Here is a 15000-nt window from a genome sequence, read left to right on the forward strand (position 1 = left end):
TAGATGGGGGGTTTATTATGTCAAGATTGGGTGGGGGACAGCTAATTTATAGTTATATAAAAGTAAATGTTATCGTAGGGAGTTGAGGAGGATTTGGATATACGTATGAAAAAGCATATGACTAAGCTGTCTACCCCTGATAAAAGATGGAATAGAAATAGAAAATACACTCACATATTATTCGAAAGTAATGTCTTTTTTTCAAATAATTCCATCTTACAAGTCAACCGACAAATAGTTTCATCATTTATGATTAATGAGTAGGCAGTCACTTTATTTACTTCCTTTTTTTTTTTTTTTGCATAATCTGATAAATTATATTATATCTCTTTATTTACGTATTTAACTAAAACATATCATATAAATTCATATTGATAATATTGATAATCAGTTTGGCAGTTTGAATCTGCTTACGGGTAGAAAGTTGGTCGCAAGAAAGACGTAGCCTGTGAGGAGTGAACCGTGGGAAATGCTTCAATAGAAACCCTGCATCTGTTGTTCTCAAATGAAAACACGGCTGCTCAGGAAACCCTTTCAGGTAAAAACCATAAAGTGAAATAATGATCCCTTGTATTTAGCACAAAAAAGTAACAGATACGCCAGTATGTAAAGGCATATAAGGCTCATACTATATATTGCCAAATTAAAGATCTACGACTATGTAAAGGAAGAACTTAGAATCTTTTTCTATCTAATCTATATATTTTTTTCTTTTCTTTTCTTTTTTTTCTCTTTCTTTGTTATCAGTATCTAACTATGATACAGACATCGTCAATTTTCAATTCTTATTGTTTCTTGTAACTTCCTTATTCTTTTATTTCTTCTTTCTTATTTTTCATTAATTTTTTTCACTCCTTTATTTGCGGTGGTGTTCATGTACTATAAAACTGCTATGAAATCACTTTGGTAAATTCACTTATTGCATGACCTCTTTTTTTCTCTTATTGGAAAGACGGTATGAAAGGGGTTGTTAGGTTGAGATGAATTTATGAACATTGATTTTGTCCATCTTTGGAGTATGTCTGTGTGTGTGTGAGAGAGAGAGCGTGTGCGTTTGCACGTGTGTGTGTGTGTATGGATGGGTTGTTGGTTATCATCAATAAGTTGGTATTCGATTATATTCTTGGCTTGGTACCTTCTTCATTTTCTGGAATTCATATATTCGAAAGTGAAGTTACTGGTGTCAGTTTCGTCTGAGTAGAAAATTAAAAGGATAGATGCAATGAAGACAAGTTCAATTTGGATGTAATGACCCAATATTTCCTGTGTAATGATAATACACTGGTCTTTCGGTCCTTAATCCCAAGCACCTACTATAATCTCCCAAACAGTCTAACACATGTTCTGTAGTTTGTCATTATCTATATATGTTTCTTTCTTACAAAAAGTAATCTCACATACTAAAGAAAAATCCGTTCTCCATCTCATCTACATAAACCGATCAATAAAATGTTGCGAAATGCATCGTCTATCAGATTCCGTTCCTGCACTTTCTTAACACGTTTTTCATTTGATAATACGGCAGTTATCGCAAATCAGACAACAGGAACGAGAGAAAAGGGAGGAAAGGGAGGGGAGAGAGAGAGAGAGAGAGAGAGAGGAGAGAGAGAGAGAGAGAGAGAGAGAGAGAGAGAGAGAGAGAGAGAAGGGAGATAAATAGATTGAAAGAGAGAGAGAGAGAAGGGGGATAGATAGAATGAAAGAGAGAAAGACTGAATGGAACTAAAAGAAATAAAAATAAAAGAAAAACGGAGTGAGACCTTAAAGTTAGAATGCAGTACATATGTATGAGTAGATAAAGACGCGCTTGTTTTTGTGAGGCACTCCCCCACAGTGGCTCCCTCCGAGTGCTGCTACCTTGGAGAAAGATGCTGTGAGTTCTTGTCACACCTGCAAAAACTGCCCGCGAACCAGATCTTAAATTTCGAAACAATGTTAGCAGATCTTTTGTATAAAGCAAGCGATTCATATAAGTGAAAAGGGGAGGGAGAATGTGAAAGGTTGAGATTATGTGTAACGAGGAAGGATTTGAACAAAAAAGTATTAGTTGAATTTATGTTTATACTCATAAGTATAAAGCAGAAATAATAACTTTAAACAATGAGGAAATGGTAAAGAAGAATGCCTGAAAAAAGTTATTTCAGAAAAAAAAAGGGAATTTCAGCAGGGTAAAAACCCCTTCCACCTTTTTTTGAAAAAACACCATGAAAAAAGAAATAATTTCAATAATTGGTTAAAAAAAGTCCGGGAAAGGAAAAAAAATTTAAAAAAAAACCCAACTTCAAAAAAACCCTTTTAACAAAACAACCAAAAATAAATATCTATTTATATTAGTTAAATAAATATTATTTAAATGAGAAGATTAAAAATTAAAATTAAAGTTGGGGAATAAAATTTTAAATAAAAAAAAGAAATAAAATTTTAAGGTGAAAACCTATTAATTTTTTCTTTCTTTTTTCTTTTTTTTTTTTCCCTTTTTTGGGTAAATGTGTAAAAGCCACCTGTTTTACCAGATGAACTTAATTTTCGGGTTTCAATTTTTTTGTGTTGTTTTTTTTTAGGGGGAAATTTACTTTAGGCTTCCCCAAAAGGAATTTCCTTCCCCGGGGAAAATTTTGCCGGTTTTTTTATAAACTGATTTTTTTTTGGTTCCAACCAGGGGCAAGGAAATCAATTTGACTTTTTTGCCAAAACCCAAGCCCTTTTTCGGGGAATTGAATTAAAACCAAATCCCCCACCAAACCCACCAACCACCACAACCCACAAAAATAATATATACTATATATTATTTTAAAATATAAAATCAGTATAATATATTATTATTTATTTAAATTTATTTAAAATAAAATTAAAATATTATAAATAATATAAAAAAATATATATTATAAAAAAATATATTGTTACATAAATATTTTTTTTTTTTTTTTTTTGGTTTTCTTTTTCCAAAAAAACCCTTTTAACCACCAAAACACAACATTTAATTCATTTTTATTTTATTTTGGATAAAATTATTATTTTTATAAGATCCTTATTTTTATAAATGATTGGGGTTTTTAAATTATAAATAAGGGGAATTTTTGGGGAAAGGGAACAAGCGGGGGAGAAAGGGGGGGTTCGTTTGGTGGGGGTATTTGGGATTTGGTGTTTGGGGGTCTTTATTTTTTTATTTTTGTTATTTTTTTTTAAATTTTTAAAATTTTTATTTTAATATTACCCCTTTCGGGTAAATTTTAAAATTTTTTAAAAAAATATTTTAAAATTATTTAAAATTTTTAATACTTATTTTTTAAATTTTAAAACTGAAAACAAACCCCCCCCCACCCCCACCCCAAAAAATTTTATTATTATAATTAAAAGGGGTAATTTTTGAAATTTTGTTGTAAAATTTTTATTTAAGGGGAATATTAAAAATTTTAAATATATATTTTTGGGAGGGGGGGAAGACGAAAGGAAGGGGAATTTGGGTATCTTATCGGGGAAAAGGTTTGGTTTTTCCGGAAAAGGAAAAGTTGGGGTGTGGATGTTTTTGGGTTTTGAAATGGTTTGGTGGAAAGGGAAATGGGGGGCAATTTTCTCTTTCCTTTTCCCCTCTATCCCCCTTTTTCTTTCCTCCTCTCTTTTTTTTTAAACCCTTCCCTCCTCCGGGCCCTCTCCCCCCCCCCCTCCCCCATTTTTTTTCCCCTCCTCTCTCTTCTTTTTTTTTCTTCCCCTCTCTTTGTTTTTCCCCCTTTGGGGGGGGGGTTCCCCCGAAAACGAAAAGAGGGAATCGGAAACAAAAAAACAAAATTTAAAGTTAAAAAAAATTTTAAAAAAAAAAAATAAAAAAATTAAAGGGGAATTTTAAAATTTTAAAATAAAAATTTAAATTTAAAAATTTGTTTTTAAAAAAAACCTTCCTTGTTTTTTTCTTTTTTTCCTTTCCTCTCTTCTCTTTTTCAACCTTTTTTAAAAACCCTTTTTTCCTTTTCCCTCTTTTTTCCCCCCCTTCTTTTTTCCCCTTTTTTTTTTTTTTTTTTTTTTTTTTTTTGGGGGGGTTTGTTTTTTTCAAAAAATAATAATACATTATAAAAAGGATTTAAAAAATTTAATAAAAATACAAAATTAATAAAAATAATAATATAAAAATTTTTTTTAATAAATAATAAAAATAAAAATAAATAAAAATAATTAAAATTTAATAATATTAAAAATTAAATGTTATAATTTTCATAATTTACATTTAAAAATTTTTCAAAAAATTTTCATAGAAATCATGTTTTAAAAATAAGGTATATAATAAAACTTAAAAATTTGAAAAATAATAAAAAAATTTTAAATATATAATTAATAAATAAATAATATATATATATATAATATAATAAGTTAGATATAAATAAACAAATAAAATTTTAAATAAAATAAAGATATATATATAATAATATAATAATTATATATAAAATTATTATAGAAATAAAATAAAATGATAATATATAAAATTATAAAATATATATCATTATAAAAATATAAATATTTTTTTTTTTTTTAAAGAATAATTTTATATATACAATATAATACATAAATATATACAAAATATATACATAGATAGTTCCCAATATATATATATAATTATATATATATATATACATTATAATAGATAATTCCCAATTATCAAATAAAAATATAAAAAAAATATAGATAATATATATGATATAAATAAAATATTATAAAATATATCATTAATATATATAATAATAATAAATTTTATATATACAAATATATATAAAAAATGTATAAATAAAAATATTTTTAAAATTTTTAAACATGTAAAACATATTATAATACAAACAACTTTTCAATATACTACATAATATAAACATTAAACTAATATATAATAAAATTAAATATATATATACAATATATAAAATATAAAAATTTAAATTAAAATTTATATATAATAAATTTTAAATATTTTATACATATTTTTATACTTTATAAACATATAAATATACAAAATTTTGGAGGAGACATAAGTTTTAATAAATTACTAATTTTAATACTTTAATTCATAAAATTTTAAAAAATATATTAATATAAAATAAATATATATATAATATATTTTACATTTATAAAATATATTTTAAAAACAATAATATAATTTTAAAAGATTTACATAAGATAAAATTTTAAAATTATATATATATAACATAAAAATTATAAATATTAAATATATTTTAAATATATATACATAAATATACATAATATATCAAAAAATTATAAAATTTTATCCATATTATATAATACATTCTTTTAAAAAATATATTTTTAAAAATTATATAAACATTTTTAATAATTTTTTTTAATTATATTATTTTAATAATTTTATAATAAAAATACAATATATAAATATTATAAAATTGATATAAAATATTAAAAATTTTCAATTTTTAATAATAATTATAAATAAGAAAGGTATAAAATTAATATTACATAATATATAAAACCATAAAACAAAATTTTATAACCAAATATAAATTTTTATATATAATATAATAGCATCATTTTCCTTAAAAACTATAAAAAATTAATAATATATTATATAACTATATATACAAAGATTTTTATAAATATATAATATAATAGAAGATATAAATAAAAAAATACATATATATACATATAGATTTTTTAAAAACCCAAAAACCTTTTTTTAAAGAAAATATATCCCTTTTATTAAAATATTTTAATAAATATAATAAAATTATATTATTATAATATACAAAATAATCCCAAGAAAATACATATATTAAATTTTAAGACAGTTTTTAAATTATACAATAAAAACAATATAAAACATATATACTATATTTTACAAAATAGATATAAAATAAAATAAATGGGTATAATATATAATATAGATATATTTTTATATATAGAAAGAATAAAAATGGGGGTTTTAAATATATTAATTTTTTTATTATAAATAGATATATACTTTATAAATTTAAAACAATTTTTAAATTTACATATATATACATAAAAATAGGTAAATAAAAACTAGATATAATAAATATAATAAATATTAAATATTTTTTAAATTAATACTAAATATTTTTAAATAAAATTATTATACAAAATATAAACTTTTATATATACAGTAAAACACATATTTATACATATTTTATACATAAAAATAATTATGATAAAATTAAATAAAAACAAAAAACTTATAAATATATATAAAAAACAAATAAATATTTAAATATACACCAATAATATATATACATATAAAAAAATATATTTTACAATATATAAAAAAATTAAAAATTATACATATATATACAGAAATACATATATAAAACATTAAAATATATGAAAAGAAAAATATATATAAAAATATATAAAAAGTTTTGCCATCCCAACACGATCCCCAAAAGGGGAGTGTGCAACTAGGATTTACTAGCTCCATGGGAAAATTACCATCTACTAATACTTGGAATGACCCCCTCCCTTTTAAATTGGTAAAAATATACCCCACACACACACACACAACACACAAAAATAATATATTATAATTAATATAATATAATATTTTATATATATAAATATATATAATATATATACAATTTTATACATTACATAGGGGCCGGGGTTTGTTCTTTGAGTCCCCCCGGCCCGGCGCGTTTTTTCCCCTTTGGGGAAAAGGAAAATTTCCCCTCGATTGCTCCCTAGCCACTGGGGCCAACCCCCCCCCCAACCCCAGGCCGGGTAAATAGAGATGGTACTCTAAAAAAAAAAAAAAAAAAAAAAAAAAACCCCGGGGGGAAAGGGCAAGGGAAAAAACCACCCCCTCAAAATTGCCAAAAAAAACAGGGAAACCCCAATATCGTCAAGGCCGCAGGGGCCCCGAAAGTAAGAGGTCGAATCAAAAACGTCACAAAGGGCAATCTGAGTTGGGGTTTTTCGAGTCCCCGGCCGGCGTTTTTCCCCTTTTGGGAAAGGGAAAAAATCACCTCGATTCCCTCCCAAAATTACGGGGGGCCAAGCAAGCAAAGGGCGTTTTTGGCCCCAAAACCCGGAAAAAATAGGGGAAAAAATGATTCCCAAAAAAGGGAACCCCGGGGCCTTCCGGGGGGAAAGGAACTGGGGCCCACCACGTACCACTCCAAGATCATCACAACATAAAAACTACAATTAAGTATCAGCATGTGCCCCAAGGGGGCTCAGACATGCCCCCCTTACTTTAAAGAAAAAGGGAACAAAATATAAAAAATATATATATATACAAAAAATTAAAACACAATATATGGGAACCTACCTTTAAAAAAAAAAAAAAAAAAAAATGTTTTTCTTTTGGGTTACAAACACACAAAATTGTAATATATGTTTTATTATAAAATAATATAATATATATATTTATAAAAAATAATATATATATGTATTATAAAAGGGATTTTGTATGTGTTTTAAAAAAATAAAATATATATATATATATATATATAGTTAGTATATATTTTATTTAAAATATTTTAATAATATACATAATATATATATTATATATATATATATTTATTATAATATATATTTTAAATATATATGCAATTTTATATTTAATTATGTATATTATTTATATTTTATAAAATTTTATATATAAATTTTAATATAAAATATAATATAAAATATTTTAAATATATATATGTAATATAGTAATATATAAATTATATATAATATATATAATATATATATAAAATAAAAATATATAATATATAATATTATAAAATATATATTTATATATTTTATATTTTAAAAAATTTTCCCGTATAACACATATGGATAATTGTCAGGGGTTTTTTAAAAGGGGTTTAGAAATTTCGCTTTTTTTTTTTTTTTGTTTGATCCCCAGATTACCCCTGGGGGAGGAATAAGTAAACTTAGGGGTAAAAACAATATGAAATTCGGGAAAATTTTACAAAAATTTACAAAAAAATATATAGGGTTTGCCAGGAAATTTTAAATTTAGTTTCCCACTCTTTTCTTATGCTGAAATTGTGGGCGTGGGGGGTTTCGCGGGGCCCAAAGCGGGGAAAACCCCCAGAGTCGAGGGCCCAAAAAAGCGGGGGAAAAACCAGAGTCGTTGGCCAAATGTGGAACACCCAGAGTCTTTTGGGCCCAAAGTGGGGCCCCCAAAGAGTATAGGGCCCAAAAACTTTGGAGCCCCCGGCGTATGGCCAAAGGTGGAGCCCCTGAGTCGGGGGGCCAAAGTGTGGACCCCCCAGAGCTTTAGGGCCCAAAAAGCGGGGGAGCCCCCGGGTTTGTAGGGCCCAAAGCGTGGAGCCCCAATTTTCGTATGGCCAAAGGGGTGGAGCCCCCAAAGAGTCGTAGGGGAAAAGCGGGGAGCACCCGGGTTTCGTTAGGGCCAAAGGGGGGAGAACCCAGGGTGTAGGGCCCAAAAAAGCGGGAGCCCCAAAGGGGGTTTTTAAAGGGCCCAAAAACGGGGCCCACCCAGTGTGTAGGGCCCAAAAAGCGTGGGCACCAAGTTGTTGGCCAAAGTGGGGAGCACCCGGGAGGTAGGCCCAAAAAGCGGGGAAAGCCCCCAGAGTCGAGGCCAAAGCAGGAGCCCCCCCAAAAGCGTAGGGCCAAAGCAGGAGCACCCAGAGTCGTAGGCCCAAAGCATGGAGCACCCAGAGTCGAAATGACCAAAGCGGGGGGGAGCACCCAAGTTTTTGGGCCCCAAAAGAAATGGAGCACCCGGGAGCCCGTAGGGCCAAAGCGTGGAGCCCCCAAAGTCTTTAGGGCCCAAAAAGCGGGAGAACCCAGAGGGGTTTTTGGCCCCAAAAAGGGGAGCCCCCAGAGTGTATGGAAAAAGCGGCGTTTAGCACCCGGGATTTGTAGGGCCAAAGCGGGGAGCCCCCAGAGTCGTTTTTACCAAAGGGGGAGCCCCCAGAGTCAAAGCCCAAAGCGTGGAGCAACCAGGTGTAAAGGCCAAAGCAGGGAGAAACCCGGTGTCGGTAGGGCCCCAAAGCGTGGAGCACCCGGGGAAAGGGGTTTTGGCCCAAAGAGGGAAAGACCCAGGGTCGTATGGCCAAAGCGGGTTTCCTCATTTTTAACCCACCTTTGATATATTAATTAAAAGGGAAATTTATGCCTGCAAAGCGAGAAAAACCAGCGAAAAAGTCTCCCATTATTCTTTATTTTCCGAAAATATTTTAATGGCTTTTAATCGTTTGTAGAAAGAATTTTTTACCATATGAAAAACCACTTAAATTTTTTCTTATCCCCAAAAAAATAGCGGGGGAATTCGCGTTCAAAAAAGGGGGAAAGCATCTCGCAGTAAAATAGTGTGGGGGCCTTGGCTTTAGGCGAAGGAATAATTCGAATTTCTATTTCCCCCCCCTTTACCAAAAGGTTTGCACGAAAACCCCGTTTTCAAAAAGCAACAGTTTTAAAAAAAAAATGGTTTGATGATATGGAAAACCCGTAAAAATTTGGGGGACTTTAATTATTTTCCCCTTTTCCAATAAATAATCCTTGCAATCTGTTCATCTTTCCCCCAATTGCACAGGGGCTACTGTATTTTTCAAAGACTTTAATAGGGGCTTTTAATCGAAAAAATTAGGGAAAAATTTTACGGTAGAATGGGGCCCGGACTCCAAAAAAGATCTTAATTTTTTTTTTTTTTTTTGTTTTAGGAAGGGGCCCATAATTCCATTATAGTTTTTAATTTTAAAGACCCCTTTGGTTTTAAAACAATGACCCCCAATGTGAAACCTAGTACAATTTTAGTATACCCCAAAGAAGCTTTATCAGGACCTGCAGAACCCTTTGTAAAAAAGGACCTTTTAAAAAGTTATAAAAGATGGGTTTAAGTGATTTTCCTAATTAGAATTATAAAAAACAATTTTATCAAAATAACCAACCCCGGTTGTTATTTAGCCCCTTAATTATTTTCCTCATAATCTTTACAAAACTTTCCGCACATGCGGTTTTAAAAAGGGTTTTAACCCCCGAAAATTTGGGCTTTAAAAACCTTTATTTGGTTGAAAAACCCCGTATACGTCTTTGATCTTTGCTTAAGGGGTTTTGCCAATGCCCCGCCCTAAATCGAGTTTGTAAAATTTTCCCGGGAAAAAAAAATCCCCCAGTGCTTGCCAAATAAAAGGCTTTCGGCTCACATAAAAGGGACAAAATCTTTTAGAGCTGGGAAAAATCAAACAAAAAACCCTCCAAGGTTATTCGATTTTTTAACGAGAAAAAACGGGTAAAACAGTCGGCGAATGGGAAATGCTTCGATCACCCCAAAAGTGTTTTCATTCTTTGTTTTTTCAGCTTCGAAGGTTTTAACCCAAAATGGGGGGGAAATCGTGAAAGGGTTTTTGGGGTTTGAAAGGGTTCGGTGGTGCCCAATTTAATCGTGCGTTACGAGCTATTTAAATCCAGGTTCTCCGAAAAATAATCTTGATATTTATAAAGTGGGATCTCGAAATTCCTTTAATTGATAGTTTTTAGATCTGGACGTATTAAATTTTAATTCCCAATTGCTCACACAGATACATGAAGGGTTCATCACTAGCGGGGACCCATCTTTCATTTTACATTTTGGGAAAAAACTTTGGGCATTTTTTTTTTTTCCCTTTTAATAAAATTTTTTCATCAGTTAATAGGGTTTAAAGTTTAGTTTTCCCCTTTTACTTTAATAAAGGGGAAGCTCCCGCCTTTATCGGGGGGGGAAATTTTTAAATTTAAGGGGTTTGGGGGGCCTTTTCCCACGCATATGGCGGGTTATGTGTCGTGGGAAGCAGAAACGGGGCATTTTCGCCCCAAAACGGCCGAGGAGCGGGGCTTTGGGCCCGCGTCAAAATAAGCTCTATTTTAGTTTTACTATTGAGGTTAGCATGAGATGATGTAACAGCGATTCCTCAATTTAGTTCTGAGTTTCTAACACATAGTGTAGGCTTTTTTACTTTTATATCCAGATTACGTTGGCCCAAACATTTCATACAAGATTTGAGGGGTTCGAAAGGTAAAAATTTTAAAAGGGTCTTTTGGGAAATTCGCGTTGGCAAAAGGGGCACTGGGGGATTTTTGGTCCCAGTTTTGTGGTTGTTCAAACAAGTTTCTTTAACATAGTTTTTTAAAAACTGCGTGAAATCGTTTTTTGGTACCATTGAAAACATGGGGTGATAGGGGGCCTTTATGGGAGATTTTTAACACAAAAAAGGGCTATTTTTTCATTCATGAGGGGGTTTTTAAAAATGGGGCCCCGGGTTTCTGACAATATTTCTTTAGGGATCCCGGACAGGTGAAAATAGTCAATTGGGTTTTTTTGGCAAACCGGTTTACGTATCTATACTGCGTAGAGGAACAGCTTCAGGGGAAACGATTTTAAGCCCGTCTTAAAAGGGTCAAAAATATACGGTGACCTTTTTTCTAAAGGGTGAAAAAACAGGCCAAACCGAAAAATTAGGGCAACCGAGAAAACTTTTCTTTACACGGGCAGGACAAAAGGGGGTACTTTCTTTATTTTCCCTTTATGGGAAGACCCTTTGGATACAAACCATGAAACGACAAAAACATTCACAGGGCCCACCCGCGCGGCCCAGAAAAATTTTGAAAAATATTTCTCAGATTTTTTCCCGAGGGTTGAAAAGTTTTTCCGGAAAAACGGGGGAATCGTGTGGGGTTTTACAAAAGGGACATGCTGAAACTTTGGGGGACAAAAAATTGTTTCCCTCCCCAATCTCTTTTTCTTTTTTTTTTTAAATGAAAATTCTAAAAAGAGACCCATTTTTCCTTTCTAATTTTTTTCCCGTTTTTGGGTTTGACACTTACTTTATTTCCTCTTTTACTTCCCTCTTCATGGCACTTCCCAAAGTCAGGTTAAGGGTTGGGGGAAATTGGTTAAAATCGCCCAAGGGGTCCCATTCCAAATTAATAGGCTGTGAAATTTTGGGGGGGGAGCCCGACAGCATTCGGGCCATCCATTTCCAAAAATCTACCTTTTATAAAAGCCCCGTATTGGGGGAAAAGTCTGCCGACCCCAAGGTAATATACAGTGTAATTGTCTTTTTTCGTTTTACATGCGGGGGAATCAGCGAATTTTTAAACTAAAAGGGGTTGAACATCAAATCAAAGAGAGCATTAACGGGTTTTTTAAAAACAGAGTCCCCATCGCCCCCCCCGGGCCCACTTTTCTGCGGAGTAAGACCCCGATTAAAAAAACAAATTTAAACCCTTTTGAGGGCCCCCGCCCCGCGATCGTTTTTAACCCGGAATTTGGGTCGAATGTCCCCCTTGCTCTGCAGTTGTGAAAACCCCCTTCGGTTTTTGCGCGCCCCTTTTCCCCGCTCTTTTTTCTCTCGCAGAAAAAAAGTTTCCTCCCCTTAATATGTGATGCGCAGCTCTGAATCTATCAACAGCTTGAACCAAATCAAGAAGTTGGTAAATAACGTTTTTTTAAAAATACCCGCATATCTAAAGGGCAGTTGCTCAGCAAGGGTCTTTTAACAAAAAAGTCACAAAGGTCATCGAAAAATTTTCCTTTACCTAAATAAGGAAATTATCCTATTTTTTCTTAGGACTGTTCCCTTCTAGTGAATAATGAAAAAACGGGCCGTGCGTTTTTCTTTTTTCTTTCCCCGGAAACTCACGATAAGACTCAGCATCAAGCAATAAGTTTTTAAAAAGGCAAACCTTAAAACCCATTTTAGTTAGATAGAATATTACTAGGCAAAAAAAAATTAGTTTTTTAAGGTTTTTTCCTGTTTAAATGGGGTCCATGGTAAACATGATAACGTTCTACCTCCAAATTTTGTTTCCGCAATCTTCTCAAAAGTACAAGAAGTCATGAATTTTCTTTGCCTTTTTCCCCAAAAATTTTGGGATTTCAAACCCTTTTTAAATTTTGCGGGGAAAAAACCCGCCCTCTTTGGCCCGGGTTTTTCAAAAATCTACGATATTCCCCTTTTTATTTTAACAAAAGGGGGCATTTTTTTCTTTAAATAAAAAAACAAAAAATTTCCCGGGGAAACTATTTTAAAAAAAAAGTTTAAATAATTAAATTAAAAAAATAGTGCTCAGTCTCTTACGATTTCACTGATTAATCAAGTCGTTAAAGGTAATGGGAAAAATACGGTTACAAAATTTGGGGAAAAAGGGGAGTAAAAGGGTCAGTTCCGTCATGGGCAAACCCGTCTTTTAATTTTTAAAACGAATTCTATGACTAAAACCCCCAAACCCTGTAATTTTAAAAGCACACCTGAAGTAATTTAAAAAAGGATTTAACGACGAAAAACGCGTTTTTATAGAGTGGGATGGCATGGGATCGACAACTCGAACCTTCCCCAAATATAAAAACGAATGCAGGAAAAAAACCCCTTAAAACACATTTTATCACAATCCCACCCAGACAATAAAAATTTTCTTCACACCCCCATTTAAATTGCCTCTCTCCCCTCAGCAAGCCGGTCATTCTCCGCCCTTCTCGTTACAAAACTTGGGGGAAAAACAAAAAAATTTAAGCATCGATAAATAACCCCTTTGTTTGGGAATGTGGATCAATCCTACTCACGCGCCATTTGTCAGGGGGTTTTTTTTACAATTTTACTAAAACCCCTTTTTTTTTTTTTGGGTTGATTCCCGGGTTAGCCACTCGGAAAGGGAAACAGTAAACTTATGGGAACACAAGGGAATTTTAGGAATATGAAAATTTTATGGTTGGCCCGGTAATTTGAATTAGTTTCCCCCCGGGGCTTTTGCTGATAATTGTGGGGGCCCCTAGGGCCAAAAAAGTGGAATACAAAAGTGTATGGGAAAAACGTGGAGCAACCCCGGGGTCGTAGGCCCCAAAACGGGAGCACCCCGAGGGGCGTATGGCCAAAAAAGTGGGGCACCGAGGTATGGCCAAAGGGGTTTGGGGCACCCAGAGTCGTAATAGCTGCTTCTCTCTTGATTCGACCATAAATAAAAAGAAGGGTGAAAAGTACAAGGGAATGGGGATTTGTCGTTATTAGATTTTTAAACTGAAACGATAATTTTTTAAAAGCCCTAAAATAAATAGACAAGTACAATTTGGTTTAATCAATGTGATCACGGAGCTAAAAAAAGGAAACCGGGCCATGCTGAGAGGTCCCGACAGCTTTGGCGGCGGGAAAATAAAAAGCAAACATCACACGCAAAAAAAAACAACCCAAAAATCAGGCCCGGGAGTCCCCCCGGAAAAAAACAAGGGAAAGGGAAAACCCTCAATGATTACCTAATTTAAAACTTTCACACACAAAAACACACACACACAAAACACAACACAAACCAAACACACAACACACACACACACACACACAAAAACACACACCCATACCCCAAACACACACCAACACACAAACACACACATATTGGGGGGTGGGGTGGGTGTGGGGGTTTTTTTGTGTGGGGGTTGTGTGTGTTTATAATAAAAAATATATTAAAATAAGGTTTTAAAAGGTATATCATTAGATTTTATATTAAAATTTTAATATTTTAAAATAAATAGTATATAATTATAATATATAAAGTAATATAAATATAAATAAAATATTTTATAAAATATATATATATATAAAATTTTATATATTTTATGGTGGTTTTGTGTGGTGTGTGGGTGTGGGGGTGTGTCTGTGTGTGTGTGGTGTTGGGTGTGTGTTTGTGTGTTTTTGTGTGGTTTTTTTAAAAATATATATTCATATAAGTGTAATAGGTAAATATTTTAATATATTTCTATATAAAAATTATAGGTATTATATATATAATAAATCATATTTTTCCCAAATAAAACCCATTTGGGATTTTATGTAAAGGATGGTAGTATGCAAAAGGATGTGGGGATATTATCCCCTATAAAAAACTTTTATTATTATATAAATATATATATTTTTTATATTATTAATATATATTAATATAAAATATTGTGTGTTGTGTGTGGTGGGTGGGTGTGGTTGTGTGGGGTTTGGGGGTGTGTGCGTGTGTGATGTTTTGGTGGGTGTTTTGGTGTGTTTT

The 15000-nt window shown here is 31.9% G+C and overlaps 1 protein-coding gene across 1 annotated transcript in view; it reads left to right on the forward strand.

Annotated features, from left to right (window-relative positions):
• LOC119599187 (basic salivary proline-rich protein 4-like) overlaps positions 1–9839 on the forward strand; it is a 10482-nt gene extending 643 nt beyond the window's left edge. Inside the window, exons 3-5 of the mRNA XM_037948933.1 lie at positions 7994–8283; positions 8487–9049; positions 9663–9839. Coding sequence (XP_037804861.1) covers positions 7994–8283; positions 8487–9049; positions 9663–9839 — 1030 coding nt within the window. The remainder of the gene's footprint in view (positions 1–7993; positions 8284–8486; positions 9050–9662) is intronic.
• Positions 9840–15000: the final 5161 nt, after the last annotated feature.

Source organism: Penaeus monodon, chromosome 42, assembly GCF_015228065.2.
Source record: "Penaeus monodon isolate SGIC_2016 chromosome 42, NSTDA_Pmon_1, whole genome shotgun sequence".
In the NCBI taxonomy this organism is placed as follows: Eukaryota; Metazoa; Arthropoda; class Malacostraca; order Decapoda; family Penaeidae; genus Penaeus; species Penaeus monodon.